Source organism: Asterias amurensis, chromosome 3 (assembly GCF_032118995.1).
Source record: "Asterias amurensis chromosome 3, ASM3211899v1".
Classification (NCBI taxonomy): domain Eukaryota; kingdom Metazoa; phylum Echinodermata; class Asteroidea; order Forcipulatida; family Asteriidae; genus Asterias; species Asterias amurensis.
The window spans coordinates 6,717,290-6,740,391 of record NC_092650.1 but is presented as its reverse complement, the minus strand read 5'-3'; the positions used below and the strand labels follow the sequence as shown (position 1 = coordinate 6,740,391).

At 38.3% G+C, this 23,102-nt stretch overlaps 1 protein-coding gene across 1 annotated transcript in view; it reads left to right on the top strand.

Moving 5' to 3' along the window:
- The window catches only part of LOC139934578 (calbindin-32-like), a 54,230-nt gene that overhangs the window by 10,248 nt on the left and 20,880 nt on the right, over nt 1–23,102 (top strand). Inside the window, exon 3 of the mRNA XM_071928858.1 lies at nt 37–126. Within this exon, the coding sequence (XP_071784959.1) occupies nt 37–126 (90 nt within the window). The remainder of the gene's footprint in view (nt 1–36; nt 127–23,102) is intronic.

Here is a 23,102-nt window from a genome sequence, read left to right as displayed (position 1 = left end):
TCATTAATTAACGCTGTTACTGTTTTCCCTAATTAGGCCATGTCGTGTGTGATGTTGGAGGAGGTGATCAAGCAATACATGGATGCTTATGATGATGATGGTGATGGCAAGATCGGAATGGCCGAGGTAAGGGATTCACAACAGTTTGTTTTTATATAAAAAAATACCGTCATTTCATTGCCTCGACCTACAAATCATACAGAACTCTGCACACGGCAAAAATTAGGGTGTTCAATTGATTCTCTTCTTTAGATATATTATGTGGCAACACCGACAATGTGTTATTTATCCCCATTACCATAACGTTGGTGAAATTAACACCGTGTCGGTGTTGTCACCTTTATATATACCAAGATAATTTAACACCCCGGTTTTTGCAGTGTCATCCCGCTTGTTTAGATCATAAAAATATCTCTGGTGTAGTTATATTACATAATTAAACGAATGTCGACATTCTGCCAACGATCGACTTTTCAAATAAGAAAACTTCATCACTATGACGTTTTACAACACGTTGTCGACATTCTGATGATAAATATTTCGGAACGGCGACGTCTTGCAAAACAAAGGTCGACGTCTCGATGTCTCTATTCTAGGACTTCGACATGCCTACACTATTAATTTGATGTCTTTACTTGTTTCAATGTCGTCTTGCTGACGTAAATAATCTCTGAAGTTGTCGGGCAACTTTGAAGTTCCCGTCACCCCGAGATAGCGATCTCACGATCTCAACAAATCGGATGACACTTTCAGAGCTCCGTACTTTCTCGGTATGTTTGAGCGCATGTTAAACCACTCCATCGTCGATTGCAATCCCTAGGAAAAGACTGACACTAAATCAACTCCGTTTGTAGATCAGTGCCGATTGTTTAGAATAAACTGACAAGAGCCTTGACGAGGAGTTCAATATAATAACGATTTGTATTTCTTCGTATTCTGATTCCGGTTATTGGCTTTTTAATTAAATGGTCTTGCTGACATGAATTTTTTCCTCTCGAAACGTTGAGACCGCATAGTAAAGTTCAAAACGATCCACTAAAACCTATAGTAGGCCAGGCCGATGTTCTTCCTGCCGCCTAGGTAGTAAATAAGGAGTCTCCCGAATCCCAAAAATCGTTTTCCTCCGCGGTAGCTATTAGTATAATACTATGCAAGGTAGTTCTCTAAAGAACATCATCTATCTAGCAGGTAGATAGATACACACATTATGTTACGACAAACCAAATATTATTTATTGATACATCACGATGCAATGCCTCAAACCCCATTATATACATTATTACTGGGGTTTCCGACTTATGCATGGTTCCTCAACCGCTATTCACAGGTGACCGAACTTGTTCACACCTTATAATCAATTTATGGGTGCGTTCGTTTAGCTTCCCTGGGTCGACCCCGGTGTGTGGCGTTTTTTTTCCAGGACGAACGTGTGCAGATAATTACCCACGTTCGCCCTGAAAAAAAAAAAAAAAAACCGCCACACACCGGGGTCGACCCAGGGAAGCTAAACGAACGCACCCTCTATGTTTCTGCTCTTATAAATCCCGGTAGCTTGAGTGGGGAAAAATTGCTCACTTTGTGTTTGTGTCTTATTGCAAAGTGAGCATGAACTGTAAACCCTACATAAGAACTATATACCTTTATCACGATGTCAACATCTTTGTCATGTTCCCTGTTCCCATAATGAATGCTATCATTCATTGCGCGTGACATGACACCAGACTATTATTTCGTCCAGCCTCAGTTTGGTTACGATGAGTTGGAATGGAGTAAAATCAAGATGGCCACACCGTGATAGTGTGAACGCAGTCACATAATAAGTGGCCAACGTAAATTAATTATAATTCTGACAGGACACACTTATTAAAATATATAGATCGCTTCAATCAAAAGTGCCATTAATATCGACAAAATTGTCGGGTGAAAAAATAGGCATTCTGCACATTTTAATTTACACATGGTAATTAGTTCAGATTGCGATGCCTTACAATGCATCATTCGTCAGCCCAGCATAATTTACAGTGAAGACTGTCGATCGACCCGTGAAACACTCCTCAAGACTTAGAACGGCTACCTCTGAGACAGTAACAACACCCAGTCAACGCCTCAGAAGAAATGTAGTACGACGGCTGTTCCATGGTTGAGTGATTTATGACGGCCGATCCATGGTTGAGTGTAAAAGGCGGCTGTTCGAGGGTTAAGTTGTAGATACGTATAAGGTCGTTCAAGTTGTCACGCCCTATTATTATGCAGATACATTAGCGCGCGTAACGTCGTTGTCGCCAGCCAAGCTGTCCCTTCCAGCCATTTTAAGGGCAAAGAAAGCTAACATTTTTGCCTATCAGAAAAATTAGGTAAACATTATTGAACAAAAAGTCAATAAAACCTCCCCCCCCAAAAAAAAAAAAAAAACTAAACAAAACAACAACAACAACAACAACAACAACATGCAAGTAACGGGTGTGCTAAATAATGTAATGATAAACGGACGAGATAACAGTATTATCTTATCAAATAAGATATATAATTGAAAAAAAAAAAAGAACAGTGAATATCTGTGTCAATTATTACCTAGTGCCATGTAAGACGTTCCCTGTACACACAGTCGCCTTTGTGGAAGCCAAATATCACACATTTTAAGTGAATTTCTTTTTTATTACATAGACATATTAAATGTCAACTTTCAAAACACAGAGTATGCAAAACTCGGGCATGTCTTCACCGAACACCTTGCTTTTACTTACAAACAAAGAAGATGTTTAGTTTCTGGAACTTTCTTCAAATATGAAGGCAGTTTCGATATGACAAATCGTTTTAGGTGATGTAGCTTTTCAGAATTCTACACTTATAAGTCCAACTTAGAATCGATACAGTTTTTAAAATTTGCTCCATGCACAGGTGCTGCAAAAAAATAATGACAGTAAAGTGGCGTAAATTATTAATTTTGTAAGGTAACCACAATATGGTTTTTCCCATGGCCTCTTGGTTGGCTGCCGTGTGACGTGTTGAAGCAATTATGCCACTTAAGTCAAGGTGTGAATTGTATATTGTGTCTGTCTCTAAGGATCGTGCAGCGAAAGTCATTGTCAAAAGTTAATTAAAGCTGAAGGAGACTGGTGATCTTACAACACCAAAAGTGAGAGAGCTGTCTAGCTCGTTACACGCTTGCCTTTTTCCTCTTTCCTCAAAATGCTCTTTTAACTTCAAGCCTTTCATCTGCATTAGTTATATATATGTGTATACCTTTGTCTTTTTTTTAAGGGTAATATCATGTTTTTCTCTTAGTTGCAACTTTGATAATAGTATTGTCTCCCAATTTTTAAATCATATTATACAACTCTGTTTATGTGACACCGGGATGTTGTTAGAGTCAAATAAATTGACATCGAGGAGAATAGCTTGCCATTACAATTATTTATTTAGATCTGGAAATAACAGGAGAGAACAGAAACTGTTTAGAGTGTTGTCTCTCGTGAAAGTAATTTGGAAGTGATTGTAAAATGTGGATGCGAAGTTTATGAGGGCGTAAGTAAACAGGTTGGTTTGCATGACTATACGTTTCTAAAAAGAACTCAATAGGCGGATTGATAAAAAAGTAAAGTAAGTTTATACGTTTACAAATGAAAGAAAATGGTACATTTAAAGGACAAATAAGTAAACTCTGTGGGGTATCTTTATAATCGTAACACTTTGCAATATGCTTTTGAGGGTGTACATTTGATGCGGCTTTTACCTTTTTTTATTTTATATTTGCTCATCTTTTAAGAAAGCTTTTGTGTTTTGATGCACGTTTTAACTCGGTTTTCTTCTATTTTCCTAAATTAACCAATTGGAAATGTGTCAGCCTTATTTTTCAAATGAAGGTTTAACGGTATATAATGGCAAAGCTTGATCAGTAATCTGTAGTGGGACTTTAGTGCTGTAAATATGACATAACATTGTGTCCATAAGTGTGTCTAAACAATAACAACAACAATATGCAATACAAACGTCGGCAACAACCGCAACAAAAATGGCATATTGAATATGACGAAGTCATGGAGAGAGAACCCAACTAAATTAATGTGATCTTTTTGGAGACATTGTTATTAGAAGAGCTAAAAAGCACAATCGTTCTGACTACAATCCCATTTTATGATGGGACATTTTTTATCATAATCTGAACGCCTTAGAGTCAAGGGATGATCAAATTTACATCAAGTGAACGCAATTGGCCACGCGAGCGGAGACAACTGTGTTTGAGATATACTATAAATATTAACAGGACAGGGGTTTAGCTACGGACTAAAGAACATTGGCGTCTGGGTGATTTTATGTTTAAAGTGAAACCGTACAGTACTATGGAACTGCACAGTGCATTGGTATGTACCGGTGTCGCATGCAATTATGTCCTCTGCATATGCAATAATGTCCGCCGGACGGTTTTGCATAAGCAATCGTGTCCGCCCGGACGCTGCTGCATAATGCAATGGTGTCCGTCCGGACACATATGCATATTATGCAGTTGGGTCCGCCTCCGTGCAAAAACGTCCTTGCAGTAAGTTACACGCCCTTGGTCGACGGAACACGTTCTCCATTTTTTTTTACGGGTTAAAAGCAGTGGACACTTTTGGTAATCACTAACAATAATTATTGACATGAAACCTTTCTTGGTGACGAGTATTGGAAAGAGGTTGATGGTATAAAACATTTTGAGAAACGGCTCCCTCTGAAGTGCCATAGTTTTTGCGAGAAAGTAATTTTCCATGAATTTGATTTTGAGACCTCAGATTTAGAACTTTTAAATCGAGTATTACGAGTAATGGGAAGAGGTTGATAGTATAAAACAAGGTGAGAAACAGCTCCCTCTGAAGTGACGTAGTTTTCGAGAAAAGTAATTTTCCACGAATTTGATTTTGACACCTCCATGTTTAGAATTTGAGGTCTCGAAATCAACCATCTAAACGCACACAAGTTTGTGTGACAAGGGTGTTTTTTCTTTCATTATTATCTCGCAAGTTCGATGACCGATTGAGCTCAAATTTTCACAGCTTTGTTATTTTATGCATGTTGAGATACACCAACTGTGAAGGCTAGTTTTCGACAATTACCAATAAGGTCCTCTGCCTTTAAGTGCATGTCATGAATGACATGGGAAATGTTCGGCCGTTGGGTGTTCGCTGCACTCACAATACGTGAATAATTCATGCTGCATATACATGTGTGTAAGTTCAGTGCATGCACGATCGCACATACATGTACAGTCATGTTCGCACATTATGTACAGTCATGATCATGTCCACCGGACAGTATTGCATGGCGGACACGATTGCATCTGACACCGGACTATGACATGCATCGCCAAGTAATTTCGAGCATAATTATAGACATATCAAATTAACTCAGAAAATAAATGAGAAGAAAAATACAAATTCCGGCTGTTAATTCATAATTACCAGTCTGTGATTCTCGCCAAATGTAATTACGCACAAACAAGCAGCAAGCATCCTGTATAGAATTATCCGTGTTAGTTACTGATGATGCAATAAGGAAACCACTGACGTTTTTTTTAAAAGCTTGTCAACCATATTAAACATTTTACTAATTCAAACAAAACAGTCGCGGTGCGTGCATTTTTCTCTCCAAACTAGCTTCAAAAAAGTCTTATCTGGACAGTTTCATCTAATAAAATATTTCGTAGGATTAAAAAAAGAAGAAATGAATGTTAAAATAACAAACAATACAACGCAAACAAAAACAAAACAACACCAACAAACACTTCATAATGTTATGCTGATGCTCTTCTAACTATTACGTCGGCCCTTTCATGTTTAAACATGACGTCACGTTTGAACATGGACCTCGTCTTTCTCAAAGGCTAAAACAAGTTATACATTATTTACTCAATGACCGTATTTCTTGTTCGCTATTCTATTGTCACAATGCTGTAAAACTCAAGTTTGGGTCTAAACTCCAAGGTGTCGTTGAAGCAGCATGCATGCATATAGGCCTTAACATTTCAATATTACATTAGCGGTCATGTTATGTTTGCAAATAAAACTAACGAACAGTATGGACGGACTACGTGCTTGACTGGCACCAGTACACAGCTCCCAGTTGCCGATTCAATATTTGACTAAACAAAACACACTTGCAAATTGTGAATAATGATATGGATGAGAGATCGAGCTCACATTATATTCTTCCTTGCTTCATGGAGCTTACATATTGATGACACTGCTGTTCACTATAATGAGTATGAACTCTTGCATTTGAAGAATAATATATACAAATACATTGAGGAAATATCCAAGAATACAATATCAAATTGTGGATACCCAACCTGTTATTTAATTTTAATTTGTAGTATTTTTAAATTTATAACTGTTGTCATTCAGCCTTTGTGCGGCAGCGAGGAGTTTTTTTTAATAATTAATTAACTTTTTATCTATCTGTCTATTTTTACATTACTCTTTTGTACGCACAAAACACTCTGTACACGCCCCTTCATAACAATTTCCAAAAAAAAAGAAGACAATAACGAGAAAATGCAATTTAAATACCAAAGTGGTATTAAAGCTCCCTGGTCAGATTTGACCCTAATTCCGTGTCCCAGGGGGTCTGACCCATTAAGGGTCAGGCTGACCCGGAAGTGATTAAAAAAATCGGAATTAACTCGGATTTTGCGTAGTTTTGATCAATTGCCGGGTAATTTTTGACACTGATTCCGGGTCATGCTAACCAAGAAGGGGTCACGTCTCGTTGTACCCATTTTGAGTTAATTACTGAACCCGGAAGACTTCTCAACAAGATGTGTTTAGAGTGTATCATATAAAAATGACCACTTGACATGAAAACCCTTCTCGAAACCGACCGGAGTAAAAGCCTAGCGTATAATGAGGGGTAGCTCTTTGTCGTTTTGGTTATTGACATTTAATTTGTTAGATTGTGAGAAAGCAAGACACATAGCACTCAGTGTACTTTACTTGAACTGCACTAAGAGTAATGTGCAGTGTTGCAAACACTGGTCAGTTAAAGATTTAATTAACATGTTTAAATTAGTGAACGTAATACTTACCTCCATTATCATATAATGGCTGCAGTTTGCAGAGTGAAAGCTTGATTGCCATTTTAAAATGCAGTACGGTAATAAGAAATCAATGGCAATTCTTTTGAGTAACTGACATGTCGCTCATTATTAGTGAACCGGAAGCTTCGGTATGCGGTAACGTGCGGTCATTTCCTAGGTGGCTGATTGTCAGAGAAATTATGACGTGATGTCACTTCCTTGATGACTTGTTGTCAATGTATTGGTGGACCGCTGTCACTGTCGTGGTAACGAGTTGTCATTTTTTCGCGGTGACGCGTTGTCAATGTCATAGTGACGAGTTGCCACTGTTGTGGTGACATGTATAGCTACATATTGTCATGATCTGGAGACGGGTTGTTACTGTATCATTTGATGTCCGCCGGTCTAGCTAGAACCCACGGTATTTGTTGTATGCTAAAAAAGATGAAATGTTCAGCTTTGCTTATGATTGACTTTATGTTGTGTGCCTAATCAACATTTAAAGCCTTTATACACTTTCTGTCCAGAAAAAAAAAAAGTTCACAGATTTACAAATAGTTTACAGAAGCTAATGGTGAAAGACTTCTCTGGAAATATTATTCTATGAAGTGCTTTACTTTTTGAGAAAACACTAAAACAATATCAATTCTCGATAGCGAGAATTACGGATTTAATTTAAACACATGTCATGACACGGCGAAACGTGCGGAAACAGGGTGGGTTTTCCCGTTATTTTCTCCCGACTCTGATGATCGATTGAGCCTAAATTTTCACAGGTTTGTTATTTTATAAGTTGTGATGCACAAGGGGTGGGCCTTGGACAATACTGTTTACCGAAAGTGTATAATGACTTTAAGTTGATAGGCTGATTCTGCGTATACAGTGATTCTGCGTGTGTAAATCTGTCTTCGGTGTAATCGTAACACGTACTTTACTTCGCATTTTTCTTCTCTATGACACGATTTTTGTTTGCCAACACCTCTTAATTTGTTGGTACATTATTATTTATGATCCTCAAAATGTTTCGTGTCGTTGTTAATGTTCTTAGCATTCGTATTCCATACTGAAAGAGTATGCCAACATATCACTTCCACAGCCCGCCTTTGTAAAGAAACTACCCCTTTTAATAATATGTTGAGAAGAGGGTTGCTAACCAAATCACCATACACAAAGTGTACATGCAAAATGTATGATTATAGCCTTCAACCAACTGTTTGTTGCTTGTCAGATTAGTGTATGTGATCGATGTATCTTGATACATGAAACCGTTGTAGATGAACGGACATTGGGGTACTGTCCTAACCGATGTGGTCATATACCATGATTATATATCACATAATATATTATGACAATCCTGGTCATTGAGATGTCGCCAAAAGAAAACGAAATATACTCCATTATGATGATCACGACGATGATGATGATGATGATGATGATAAAGATAGTATACTTTTCACTTTGTTTCGAGTACGATAAGTTTCCCCTTTGGTCGCCAGGACAACTACAATTATGTAAAAATACCCTGGGCCCAATGTCATGGCTCTGCTTACCGTAAGCACGGAATCGGGGCTTACGGAAGCAGGAAATGTTGTGCTTACGGCGTATTTCACTGGTTAGCGGCGAATTTTGGCTTCTGCGCGTGCGTACTCGACGTTACTATAGGCATTCCACGCTTACAAGGCTAACGCAGCAATTCAGAGGGAATCGTGATAGTAAGCGCAAAATTCGTCGGTAAGCAGAGCCATGAAATTGGGCCCTGCTATATAACATTATAAATTTCACAAGCATTGGTACACATTCGTTGGTTTCCATTGTATTGTATTTCATGAACATCAGTTTAGAAACCACTGATGAAGCAGTTATCTCAATATGATTTGAAGGCAGTGGACACTATTGGTAATTACTCAAAACAATTATTGGCATAAAACCTTTCTTGGTGACGAGTAATGGGGAGAGGTTGATGCTATAAAACATTGTGAGAAACGGCTCCATCTGAAGGGCCATAGTTTTCGAGAAACAAATAATTTTCCACTAATTTGATTTCAGGTCTAGAAATTGAGGTCTCGAAATCAAGCATCTAAACGCACACAATTATACGTGACAATGGTTTTTCCCCCTTCACTATTATCTCGCAAGTTTGATGACCGATTGAGCCTAAATTTTCACAGTTTTTCTTATATTATGCATATGTTGAGATACGCCAGCTGTGAATGCTAGTCTTTGACAATTACCAGTAGTGTCCACTGCCTTTATATTATCCACAGTATAAATGAACGATCGCTGTTTCAATGAAGCACCATTACGCTTGTTTGTCAAGATCTGCAAAGAGTTAGTGATCATTAATATAACATTATAAATTAGTGTATTTGTAACACAACAAAGCGCACAGTGGGGCTGTGCACATCTTAAATGGCGGAATTATGTATAAAATGCAGCACAAATAATCCCGTCATGGCGCCGTAAGAATACACGTGGAGCACCCCAGGCCGGGCCCCCTACATCTTTCTGCTCAGACATGCACATCAACGCCACGGGTTGTTTCTAAACACAACTTGACAACTTGTAATTTACCGGTGGTAATCACCAGCCCTTTATTTGTTCTGCTGTTTATTTTTGCATTTCTCTCTCTCTCTCTTTTAGTTTGATACGAATGACACTTTGATTACAATGGATTCGGACCAACAACCATCCTAGGTCAATACCAACGAGTCATGTCAATATAAATTAACCATGCAGTCGCTAGAAAAATCTCAATGACAATTATTGAGTTACTGCTGTTTATTCTACTTTAGTTTAATTACTGCTTGAACTCATTTGCCAGGTGAACATTGATAACTACGTTTCAAGCGAAAGTGACCCTAACCTTGTAGATTTGAAGTAATTAACTGACGGGGGGCTAGACGTCTCAAGACACCTCAATGTGTCATCTCATTATATTTAGATCAGGTTTTTATGGGTTTACTTTACTGCCTCACAGATGATTGACTGTAATTACATTAGCGTATTTTAAACACGCCTTGCTTGGCGTACAGGGATTAGCGATCTAATAAGACTGTGAGCGTACTGCAATATGAGCCGATCTGATCATAAACGCCGCTATAATTAACGATATCCATCGTTTCGCTATAACGACCACGTTAATATAACGACCACCATTTTGTCATGTCGCATTATTTTCCTTTCGTTACCTTAAAGGCATTGGACACTATTGGTAATTACTCAAAATAATTATTAGCATTAAACCTTACTTGGTATAACCAGTAATGGGGAGAGGTTGATAGTAGAAAACATTGTGAGTAACGGCTCCCTCTGAAGTAACGTAGTTTTCGAGAAAGAAGTAAACGTTTACGAATTTGATTTCGAGACCTCAGACTTAGAATTTGAGGTCCCACATTATTAATCATCTGAAAGCACACAATTTTGTGTGACAAGGGTGTTTTTTTCTTTCATTATTATCTCGCAACTTCGACGACCGATTGAGCTCCAATTTTCACAGGTTAGAATATTATATGCTTATATTGAGATACACCAATTGTCAAGGCTAGTCTTTGACAATTACCAATAGTGTCCAGTGTCCAGTGTCCAATGCAACTGTTTGGTTTAGGGTCTAGCTAGGACAGTAACAACCGTGCACCCTTTGGACGGTAATTCAGATTGTCAAATAAATATTAAGCGGCTGCCGAAAGAGTGGTTCCTGACATGGGTTCATTCACACAAACATATGCTGGATATAGCCGTGTCCTTCCATGTACAATAAGTAGTAGTCTCATTACATGTCAATTGTTTGTTTGGTTAAACAAACATGGCCACACTGTGTTTTAAACAAATTGCTAAATACACACAAAAAGCAAACAATGAAATTATAATCAATGAGTGAACAGTGTTTATCACACGTTTGGTGTATGTGGTATAAAAACCAAGATAAAGAACTATTCATAATACAACTAAGTATTTTAAGCTTAGTTTAATCGATTTATAAATCAATGGGCAATTCAATGTCAAAATACAATTAAGTGTTACCCAGGAAAACGTGTTTTCACACATCACTTTAAATCAAAACGAAACTGTTATTAAATCTATACAGTATTTTCAATTCAAGACTACGTTTAACAAACTCGATACCACGCAGTCTATGTATGTACTCATTTCCCCGGGATATTTGAAACCTAGTAAACCACCACGTGCAGGCAAAATGTCCCACATTATTGTTTCAAATTTATTTGAAGAAACTATTTATATACTTTTCCAAATCTCATACTGCATCATGCATTTGCAGGGGGAAGGTATACTTTCGGTAGTTACAAAAGAATGGCCAACACCACTACTCGGTGATAATAATAATAATGATATAATATATAAGTCTTGCGCACGTATCTATCAAACAAGGTACTCAAGGCGCTGAGTATATACAAACTTTCAGAATGATAGGTTATTGCAGTGATGGATTCTGAGACCCAATTATGTAGCACTTATAAGGGTTTACAAGGTGCTACGGCGCATAAAGCAGCCACAACCAAGAACACCGGGGCGAACCCCTTCTCATTACGATAAGTGCACTTGGTTCTTTTGCATGCGTTACACAACACATGGGACCAACGGCTTTACGTCCCATCCGAAGGACGAAGCAATAGTAAAGTGTTTTGCTTAAGGACACAAGTGTCACGGCTTGGGATAATCACTGCAAATGGTATACTCACTGCTATTATACTAACATTTTGAGGAGTTATTCTTTTCTCATACGAAATACTTTTTTAAAGAAAGGTATTCAAAACAATACAATTTTTGTGTATTCCACGGATTCATATTGTTCCTGCCTGGACAGAATTTTTAAAGAAAGGTATTCAAAACAATAAAATTTGTGTGTATTCCACGGATTCATATTGTTCCTACCTGTACAGATTTTTGCGATAATTATCTCCAAAATGCTACCACCTTTACAATTTCTTTTTATAAGTTTAAGTATTTTAAACATAATAATGAAGACATTTGATTAAAACAATCGACCGTGCTTTTTGCCTTTAACTATTCGCATGCTTGAAGTAGATGCAAGGCGAGCAGGGGAAGAAACAGATTCATCGTTAGTCCCGCAGGTATCGGACTGATGGAATTTAAACATAGCATGGTCTCTTAAGTGGCTCTTTTTTATGTACGTCTACTGGGATAGCGGCGTCTTCTGTATTCATCTAGAAGACTTCCTTTTCTCTTGAAGAGGACGGTTCATTTAAAATGTATTGCGTCTATATGCAGTGAATACTTCATGATTGAGTCAAGAGAAGAACCGATTGGTTACTTCAAGTATACGGAATTATTCATTTAATTTGTGAGCTTGGAGTTTTTCTAGCTCTAATCAAAGTCATATTGGGGGTCTTTAAACATTATATTGTTTCTATGGAATCCGTTTGCAAATCGTTGTTCGTACCGACGCCACTCGAAAGATATTTACATGGATCTTTGTGATTTCGTATTCGTAACATAATGTTTAACATACTAATAAATAAAAAAGCAATTAAGTGTCTTATGCAAAGCCTCAAACTGCTTGAAAAAAAACCCGCAATAATTAATAACTACATAATTTATAGATAGAAAACACTCATCATATCTTACAGTAATCACAATCAGCACAATACATTTCAATACAACATGAATTTAAAAAGAGTCGTAGCAATCACAAAAGGAGAACGGCTACCAGGAGGATACACACTCAGCCAAAAGACATTCTTCATTTTGCTTCTTACATTCTGCATCTTGCTTCTTACAGTTAATGAATACAACTTAACTAAATTAAAAAAAAAAAAAACGAGGATTATGCAATTTGGTTTTAATGAGTTATGCAAAATGCAAAATGTAGTGTCATTCATGGCAAGATATTAATACATTATTTTCAAATTATTGTACACTAGTTATTTATACGTAAGGTATTTCTTCTCCAGTTTAGGTTTTTCCTTTGTGGAAACTGTTTAAAACAATGCGATCGTTTACAGTATGGCACAATGAGTAATTTCAAGTTACCTGACCCGGTTTTCAAACATCAGGTTTTCAAACTGATTGTTTCGCATTATTTCAGAGCCTTTATTTTATTTCCAAGCAATAAGTTTTAGGAATTTGTTTTTTTTTCAACCACGACAATCTTAATTATTTATTTATCAATTTATGTAATTTGTTCTTATTTTCATGACATTATTTCTTAATCGGTTTGTAACTTACAAAAGGAAAACAAGGGGCTATCCATACCATACATTTTCAGTTATGTACAAACATGTCAACATTTCAGTTTTCACCGATACCGATGTTTTCTACACCCCCTTTAAACCTCAAGGCCATCGGTTGTCTTTCTATTCCAGTTGGCGACGGAGCAATTATGCCCGAACTAACCAACCAACCGACATGTCATAAAAACTTCCCTTCAATGTTCACGCATATCAGGCAGACCATGGATGGAAGAAGAAGTGCACATTCCTCATTCCAATTACATGTCAGTGTGGACGTGCAAAGACGAATGTGGGAAGATGCTTATTGTCGGTATCTTTTTTTTTTCTGGAGACCAAGGGACAAAACAAAAAGAGATTAAAGACTCCTTGAATAAAACCTAAGACTGGTCGCTTTACAAGAACAATGTGTGTATACAAACGTAGGAAAACTGTTAAAGGCAGTGGACACAATTAGTAATTATTCAACATATTTATTAGCACAATACATTGGTAACTAGTAATGGGGAGAGGTTGATCGTAAAAAACATTATGAGAAACGGCTCCCTCTGAAGTGACGTAGCTTTCGAGAAAGACGTAATTTTCCATGAATTCGATTTCTAAGACCTCAAATTTTGAACTTGAGGTCTCGAAATAAAGCATAATTCGAAAGCACACAACCTCGTGTTTTTTCGTTTATTATTATCTCGCAACTTCGACGACCAATTGAGCTCACACATTTTCACGGGTTTGTTATTTGTGCATAATGTTGAGATACACCAAGTGAGAAGACTGTTTTTTGACAAATTACCATTATTGTCCAGTGTCTTTAATGGGTGGGGAAATGGAAAGAAGAAAATAATGCCTAACAAGAAAACATTTTGAAGAAACCACTTATCAGAGATTTATGTTGACCAGCGAAGAGTGGCAATTTTTCTTCTGTTGCGCAGAATTATCATCATCAATTTGTTTCTTTCTGAATCAATTTTGAAGAAAACAATCCTCATATATACCGTGGCAATGTTGATGTACTGAAACAAATTGCCATGGGTGAGCGGCACCAGTTTTCGTTGATCACTCGGTGTCTAGACACCATTTTGTTGTCCAAATGTAGCACATTAAACCACGTGTTACAGTCTCGTCTGTCACAGTGCGTACACGCACATGCGTTTTCTAAAAAGGTTTCTATTATGAAGTAGTTTAATTGTATGATGAAATCTTCATCAGTTGGAAGTTCCGAAATTTGATGTGAATTTCTTTTTTTACCATAGTAATATATTAACGCAGACTTATCTACTCCATTCATAACTGCTCTTGCAATAATAATATTGTTCATTTTAACGTAAGTAATCCTTAATCAAAGAGACAAACTGTTCAACTGTTATTGTATTTTGTTTACGTCTTTTTATTTATATAATTTAATCATAAGAGATTCGCGAAAAAAGAGCTGATTTCTAAAAACATTGTGCACAGGAAGTGCACACTAAGATGAGCATTAGACTAAGACATTAGACAAATGCAGTTCGTTCCGGGTCATTACCATATCTATTCATTAAAGGCAGTGGACACTATTGGTAATTGTCTAAGACTAGCCTTCACAGTAGGTGTATCTCAACATATCCATAAAATAACAAACCTGTGTAAGTTTGAGCTCAATCGGTTACCGAACTTGTGAGATAATAACGAAAGAAAAAAACACCATTGTCACACGAATTTGTGTGCGTTTAGATGGTTGATTTCGAGACCTCGAGTTCTTAATCTGAAGTCTCGAAATCAAATTTGTGGAAAATTACTTCTTACTCGAAAACTATGGCTCTTCTCGTATGGCCGTTTCTCATAATGTGTTATACTATTAACCTCTCCCTATTACTCGTTACCAAGTAAGGTTGTATGCCAATGATTATTTTGAGTAATTACCAATAGTGTCCGCTGCCTTTAAGTCAGTCCATGAAGTTGTGTCCAACGTCAGAATAATATTTCCATCAAGATGGTTTCAATGAGTTTGCGTGTTTGTTTAGCAATGGCCAATAAAGTACACTAAGAACTAAAACGTCATTACGGCGTGTGAAAGTAGAGTCAAATTCATGGCCGTTGTATGTGTCAAGTTAATAATAAAGAAAATGAATGATACACTCCAAGGTCCTTGAGCACCCGGTACATTCCAACTCAACGGAGATTATCCAATCTTGAACAGACCAAGGATACATATTAGATTAGATTAGATTAGATTAGACTTATTTTGTTGTCCACGTTAACCACCGCGTTAACAGAACATGGAATCTTGACAACCACTGGCCATAATACAAGTATACACAATCAATATAAAAACTATATAAATTACATAATTAACCCAGCCTAGATACGACTGTCTTAGTGCATGCCAACGTTAACTTCCAGCACCCATCCTTATGATGGGAGATTCTTTTGCCGACGTCCATGAATTCATCCCAGAGACCATTGGTTCGAATCCAGTTCTTGTCGGTTTGTCTTTGTTCAATCGTGAGTCATGTGTAATACCCTGGTTATTTATTAGTTGATATCTGAAATGATAAAAATTTCCTTCCACTGCTACTTTACAAGTCGCATCATAAACGTGGGTGTGGTCTCTGGCTACACGGCAGTTACTGGTTGAATGTCTTCTGAATGTCTTCTTCATTTTAAATCGGATGTCGTTGGTTCAACTCCCGCCAAAGTTAACCATTTGTCTTTGTTCGGGCCACAAATTTAGTTCTTTTGAATAATAACAGCATTTGCAAGGTTGATATGTAGTTAAGTTGTGCATTAATTCATTTTTTGGGGTAGGGGAGAGAACCGAATAACGGGAGGGATTTGCCATTCACTCACCGGTAGACTTCTTAAACCTTAACATGTCTCAGTAGAAGGTAACATGCCTTTGTCTTGTTAGTAAATTATTGAAACATTCGGTATATGACGGTTTAAGTAGGCCTATGTCATACACACGAGGTGGGCCTTTCGAAAATATTCATCCCCGTGTTGTCTCTCGTTTCCAGCAGTGCCCTCATGCGGCCTCTTCTGTTCGCTCGGCCCCAGCGGCCAGTCTATCCAGGACCGCTGGGATGGGCTAATCGCTTGCGCAGATTCTTGTTCAGGAAGTACGTCACGTATGTAGTGCATAGAAATATGGCGCAGTGTTGAGTGTGATGCATGATGGGACTGCGCATTATTAAAACGATGACAGTGCATGATACGTTTTCCCATCCCAGCGCCTTTGGTTAAAGCAAGGCGCTGGGGACGAGCGAACCTCTTCTGCGGCCTCTCAGACAGGCAAAGGATAACACTATATAATTATTACGCACGTTACTCACTAAAAGAGGGAAACATTTTAACACATTTTTTTTTGTCAGCGGTCTTCTCCTTCGTCTGGCTCCCCCCTTGTCCTCATCATTATCCGTGATTCTTGTCAAGGAGAAAAACAAACTCTTCATCCGTCTCAGGCCACGGTCTAACGGTCCGCTGGTTTCCAGCAACCGATGTCATCAGAGCTAAATACAGTTTGTATGCCGTGGTCGGTCTTGGGTGACATTGACTAACGGGCAGCCTTGCATGTGTAAGTAGATTAGAGAACTGCGAGTGACGCGTATGCAGGGGGCATTTCGGACCGCAGCGGACGTCTGAGTACATTACCTTTTTCATCAACTCATGGGCTTGACAAGCGAAAGGAAAACACACTCTTTAAATAAAAATTGTTGTTTCAGTTAATGAAAGTGAAATGGGTTTGAATTTATTTTATTAATAAATACAATTGAACTGAACACCCTTTTTACAACAACACTTTGCATTGACTGACTTGCACTCTGTCCACTGAACCAACTTAAGCCCACTCTTCTCTTACCTCCTCAGTCTCCTGACGACGACCAGAGCAAGCTAGTCGAAACGTTGAAACCAATTTAAGAACTGACTCCGCGGTAATCACGATCCTATAAGCTAAAGTAGTAGTCCCAGCCTGTTTTCTATACTATCCGCCCGGGTAAAAGTTAAAAAGCAGGACAGTTCTTTTCAGATTTTTTAAGTCTCCCGAACCCTGAACATCTACGCCGCGGTACTAGAATAAAGCAAGACAGTTCTCTAAGAACAAACTCTACCTGGCAAGTAGATACACACATGGTGGCAGCGTCATGGCCGAGTGGTTGAGAGCACCGCATTCAAGCACTGGTGTTTGATCAACAGGGTGTGGGTTCGGATTCAGGTCGTGACACTTGCTACATAAAATTGGGGAGGTAGTGCTTTCTACTCTACCGGCCAGACTTCGAATTGATGATACCCAAGCCTACATTCGTATGCACTGTGAAAGGGGTAACCCTGTTTCAGCCCTAGGAGTAGGTGGCAACGGCCTCTGGAAAAAAAGAAATGTAGCCCACACCTTGAGTGGTCTTAAGGCCTTGTGTGTCCAAACCCAAACCCAAACCCAGATAACCAACAACCTGATCAAACTGACTCCCGCTCTCGCCAATCGAATCGTACATACACCAAGACACAACTCTTGACTATCGGAACTGCCTGTTCCGGACGACGCGTCCCTTGTCATATTTGGTCTACCATCAGAAATCTTGGGATTAATGCCCAACGCCCGACCCGTAGAGGGACCCGAGCTGGATCACACAAGACCAGACTTCGATCAAACGTGGACTTAACTTCGGTAAGCTTTTAGACAAAAAATTAAACAGTAATAGGGTATGTGTTTGTTAATGACACGGTACACTTTTGGTCAAAGGCGAGCCTTCTCACTTGGCGTATCTCAACATATGCATGAAATAACAGTTCTGTGTAAATTTGAGCTCAATTGGTTGTCGAAGTTGCGAGATAATAAAAAAACGAAAACAACCCCCTGTCACCGAAAGTTATCTGCTTTTAGATGGCTGATTTCGTAACCCCAAATTCTTAATCTGAGGTCTCGAAATCAAATTCGTGGAAGATTACTTCTTTCTCGAAAAATATGCCACTTCCGAGGGAGGCATTTCTCACAATGTTTTATACTATCAACCTACCCCCATTACTTGTCACAAAGTAAGGTTTTATGCTAATAATTATTTTGAGTAGTTAGCAATAGTGTCCACTGCCTTTAACCTTACCCTACTTTCATTTCTCTTTATACAGAGCTAACCATTTAACAGCCTCAATGGTATACTTGCATACGACAATGGCATTGGAAACAACATCCTTATAAAGGGTAGCGGGAGAGATAATTATTATGATTTTTAAAATATTTTTTATGTGGGGAGGGGGGTGCGGGCATGACGCACAATTATTCCTTCCACCTTCTTGTAAATCATCTTGACACCTCGTGTGACCCTCTGGAGATGTTTCGCTGAAAACAATTATCTGCTTACGAACTCCGAGGGTCGTGTATAGATCCTAAAATAGCTTCTGCCAGAACGTGCTCTTTTATGTTATATTGACGAGAGAAGACAGACCTCCCCTCCTACCTTATTACCTTTTTGTAAATTGCTAAGATGGCCGTTGTCGGTACATGCTGACCAGTTTTGATAATTCATTTCCCGAACCACATCGTAGAAACTGGTCAGGTCTTAATTATGTCTTGATTGATACCCCAAGCTGGACCGTGCCACACGTCATTTTAGGGGGTGTCAATAAACAGGGGTCAGTGATTCGGTTCGGAGTGGGTAGGAACATGGTAGGAACAAGTATGCAGGCGTATCTTGTGTACAATGCCGATTTGTAAGTTGCCAAATGAAGAACTCGTTATTCAGCAAACAATAAACCTCGATTTCTCGAAAACTATGCCACTTCTGAGGGAGCCGTTTCCCACAATGTTTTGTATTATCAACCTCTCCCTACCTACTCTTAACCAACTGAGGTTTTATGCTAACAATATTTTGAGTACTTACCAATAGTTTCCGGTTCCTTAAATACAAACCTTCTTCTTACGTACAACCCTACCTTCAAATGGTTCTCGATCGATCTCTAATTGAGTTAGATAGCAAAGAACACACAATTGAATTAAAGAAAACTAGGCTGCTCATTTAAGTGTAGTTCGGTTTACCTTTCATTACAACTACCATTTCTATGCGTCTCAGCGAATACACAATTAATGTTGTACGAACGGCACGATCAGTTTGGGCGTTAATCTAATAAACATACTGGGCCCAATTTGTTAGAGGTACTTAAGCACGAAGAGTACCTAAAGCATAACACAATAATTGTGTTTACACAAATAAGGTTACCAGCCAAACTTCTATGTCACATACGCAGTTTGTGACTGGTGTTCTGCTCATTTCTGCTAAGCAGACCTTTTTTTTTTTGCTCCATGGAAATTTGCACTGGTTGGGTCATGCGAATGGAATATATGCAAATAGGGGAAGAGAGGGTGAGAGAGACGGGGGCTAGACACAACAAGCCAGGCGCGACACCTTTATCAGTTGATCGCGTTTTATTGTAAATTATTTCCAGATTTTCTCTTTCCCTTGCCTTTCTCATCCTCTTTCTGGCCGGGGTTATACGTCTTGCTATCCCCGGCTGCGTGATAGCCCAGCCATCACTGCATGAGTTACCAAGTTGGGTGGACGGGTGCGAATCTCGGAAGGTCTTGTTGAAAAAATAAATATAACCGCCCTCCGTATCCCACCTCAACCCCTTGAGAAATGCAAAATCCCATGGTTGACATGTTCCTGTATTCGGCATATCATTCACAGTATGAATAATTCACTTCACTTGAGATCCTCACCGGGACTCCATTGTAATTATCAGCCAGTTCATTCATACCGAATTCATATGCGGAACCCAGTGGTTAATTAATGCTGTGATATGGCTCGCTACCTTTGTTTAGACAAACTATTGCTACATGGCTCTTAGGTATCTGAGAGCACACTTCGCCAATAGTGGAGTGTTTTCTTTTAATATTCTCTTGCAACTTCGATGACTAATTGAGTGAATATTTTCAAAGATTTGCTGTTTATGTATAATGTTGGGATACACTAAGTTAGAATACTGGTTTTAACAACCAAAAGTGTCCAGTGCCTTTGGATAACATCGTTAAAGGAACACGTTGCCTTGGATCGGACGAGTTGGTCTATAAAAAAGCGTTTGAAACCGTTTGTTATGAAATGCGTATGGTTAGAAAGATGTTTTAAAAGTAGAATATAATCATCCACACAAGTATCACTCAAAACTGTAAGGTTTTCTTTTTTCGTCGCGAACTATCACGGTCGGCCATTAATTTTATGGGAGTCAAAACTTTGACTCCCATTAATGGCCGACCGTGTTATTGGACGAGGTAAAAAGAAAACCACGCAATTTCGAGGCATATTTGTGTAGATCATTGTATTCTACTTTTACAACATCTTTCTACCCATATGCATTCTATAACAAACGGTTACAAAACGCTTTTCAAAGACCAACTCGACCGATCCAAGGCAACGTGTTCCTTTAAGTAAACCTGACATATTGGTCTCTTTGTAAAAGATACACTACGTTTTTCTGTTTAATGAATAGGGTAGATGGCCTTAGCTTTCGATCCAATCCGGACCTTCTTCAGAGGCATAAAACAAGTACAAACAAATACATATCCATTTATAGAAAGAGAGAGGGGGAAAGGGATTAAGGGAAGGATCCAGAAAGAAGCGGGAAAATAACAGCCAATCAAAGTTTCTATTTCAGAGACAATGTTGGTGGCTATGAACCAATAGGAGTGAAGTGGCGAGGACAAAGGATGTTTAGAATGAAAGGATGGGTTACTGGACCATAAAAGTGGTAAATGTATTGTTCGACAACAATGCAGGGAGACATGAAAGGGTAGGATTAGAGAGTGTGACATTGCAGGGAGACGTTTTTCTGTTTTATATAACAACATTTTAGCAAACTTCTTTTGAGCATAAATGAAGCTCCTCCCCCAAAAAGCTGATAACTCTCGGGAATCATGAATGATTAATAGGTGATTTTAGATTGTAGGACCGAGGGAATTATCATGCACTTTGAATCATCGCAACAAAATGCAAAAAAAACCAGAAGTCTACCTTACCTATAATTACAGACAAACTAAGGGAATCTCTGTGCGTGAGTAAATGACATTGAACCATTATTATGTAACCTGTAAGATCTAAAGCATTTTTGAAGTTCATAATCTTTAAAGGCAGTGGACACTAGCGGTAATTACCGGTATTATTTTAATTCAACTTACGAATGGTCAAAGTGTAGTCGCACATGCCTATAGATGAAATAGAATGTCATCAACGAATCTTAAATTGAGACAAACGAAAACGGGTGTACACGAAAACGAAAATGAATGCATTACTAATCATTGACCCTAGTTTGAGGGCGTCGGTGGAAAATACGTGTGAATTTAAATACGTAGTAATGACATCGACATACATTATTTGCTTGAAAAATTCCCGGTGAACCTGTTATACACCACACTGGGGAATTAAAGAGCGTAATGGTGTGGCAACTCACCCATATGGAAACAAAATGGAGGCATACACAAACTAAAAACGCATTTTTTTCCCCGACCTATGTTTCTTCGCCCATAAAATAAGTATAATCTAAAAGTAAGGATGCGGTTATGGAAACGTCACCCAAGACATAATGTAGAAGACAAGGCCCTTCCAAATCAATAATGTATTATAAACTGACGGGAACACCTGTGTAATATCCGTTACGGAGGTATAATGATAAGAATAGGACGTATTAATAAAAGACTGTCTTAATAAACAGGTGGGGATTAATGGGTAGGTATAGGGAGGGTTTTTCTCACACGGACGTCACCGTCTTGTCTCTGGCAATTGACGTGTATCTTTATTTATTATACACGGAATGTGGCGCTGTAGCTTCAGCTAATGCATGGGTTTGTAATTATGACTGCTTTATATCTGAAGCCATTCAGACTTGCTTAAATTTGAGAATGAACAACATTTGGCGTAAACAAAATAATAAATATACAAGAACAACTATTAATTTGTATACAATTAATAACAAAGCAAAACTAATCACATACACACATACATACATACATACTTACATACAACTAAATATTTATAAAGCGCCTTTACATCAAGATCAAAGCGCTGGAAAGAGCAAGACTAATGGAAATACAAAATACAACAACTTACATCTGATACAAGTGAGTTTTGAGAGATTTTTTTCGAACAAAGGCAAAGAGTTAAAATTTCTGATGCTTACTGGGAGGTTGTTCCATATTCGCGGAGCGATTAAGGAGAAAAACCGGTTGTGAGCAGGGCCCAATTTCATAGAGTTGCTTAACGGGTGCACCTAACAAGTTTTTCATTTCGTAGCCTTGCTTAAGCAATGTTTTTTGCTTAAAACGGCGAGGCAAGCAAGCAAAAAGGGTCATTAAAGCCTAATTGCTTAAGCACCCCGTTTAAGAGCCGGGCACAGTTTCAAAGAGCTGCATCCCGTAACGGTCGACTTTGTGCTTAACGGGCGCACCTAGCAAATTTTTCATTTGCTTACCGCTAAGCAGCTCTATGAAATTGGGCCCTGATGGGAGTGTTCTGACGGTTGGGTTTTCGGTTAGGCGTGTGTTGTCAGAAGCTGATCGCACATTATTAATACAAACAAACTCATGTTAATCAATACAATATATATAATGAATACAATATATTATATCATACTTGATAATTACATGCGGTTTATACAGACGATTACAACCATTTCAAGTTGTATCAAAGACTTTCGGCAAAATGCAAATTCAGAATGGACAGCTCCTCAAAATAGTAGGCCTAATTCAACTTCACTGACAATTACAGGGTAAGTTAGTCTTCAATCTTGCCATACAACTAAAACGGGCAATAACTAAATACAAACAATTCGCTTCAACGGCACTTTTTAGAACAACAACATTGTGTGTTTTTTTCCCTCCAAAAATCTATCCTCTG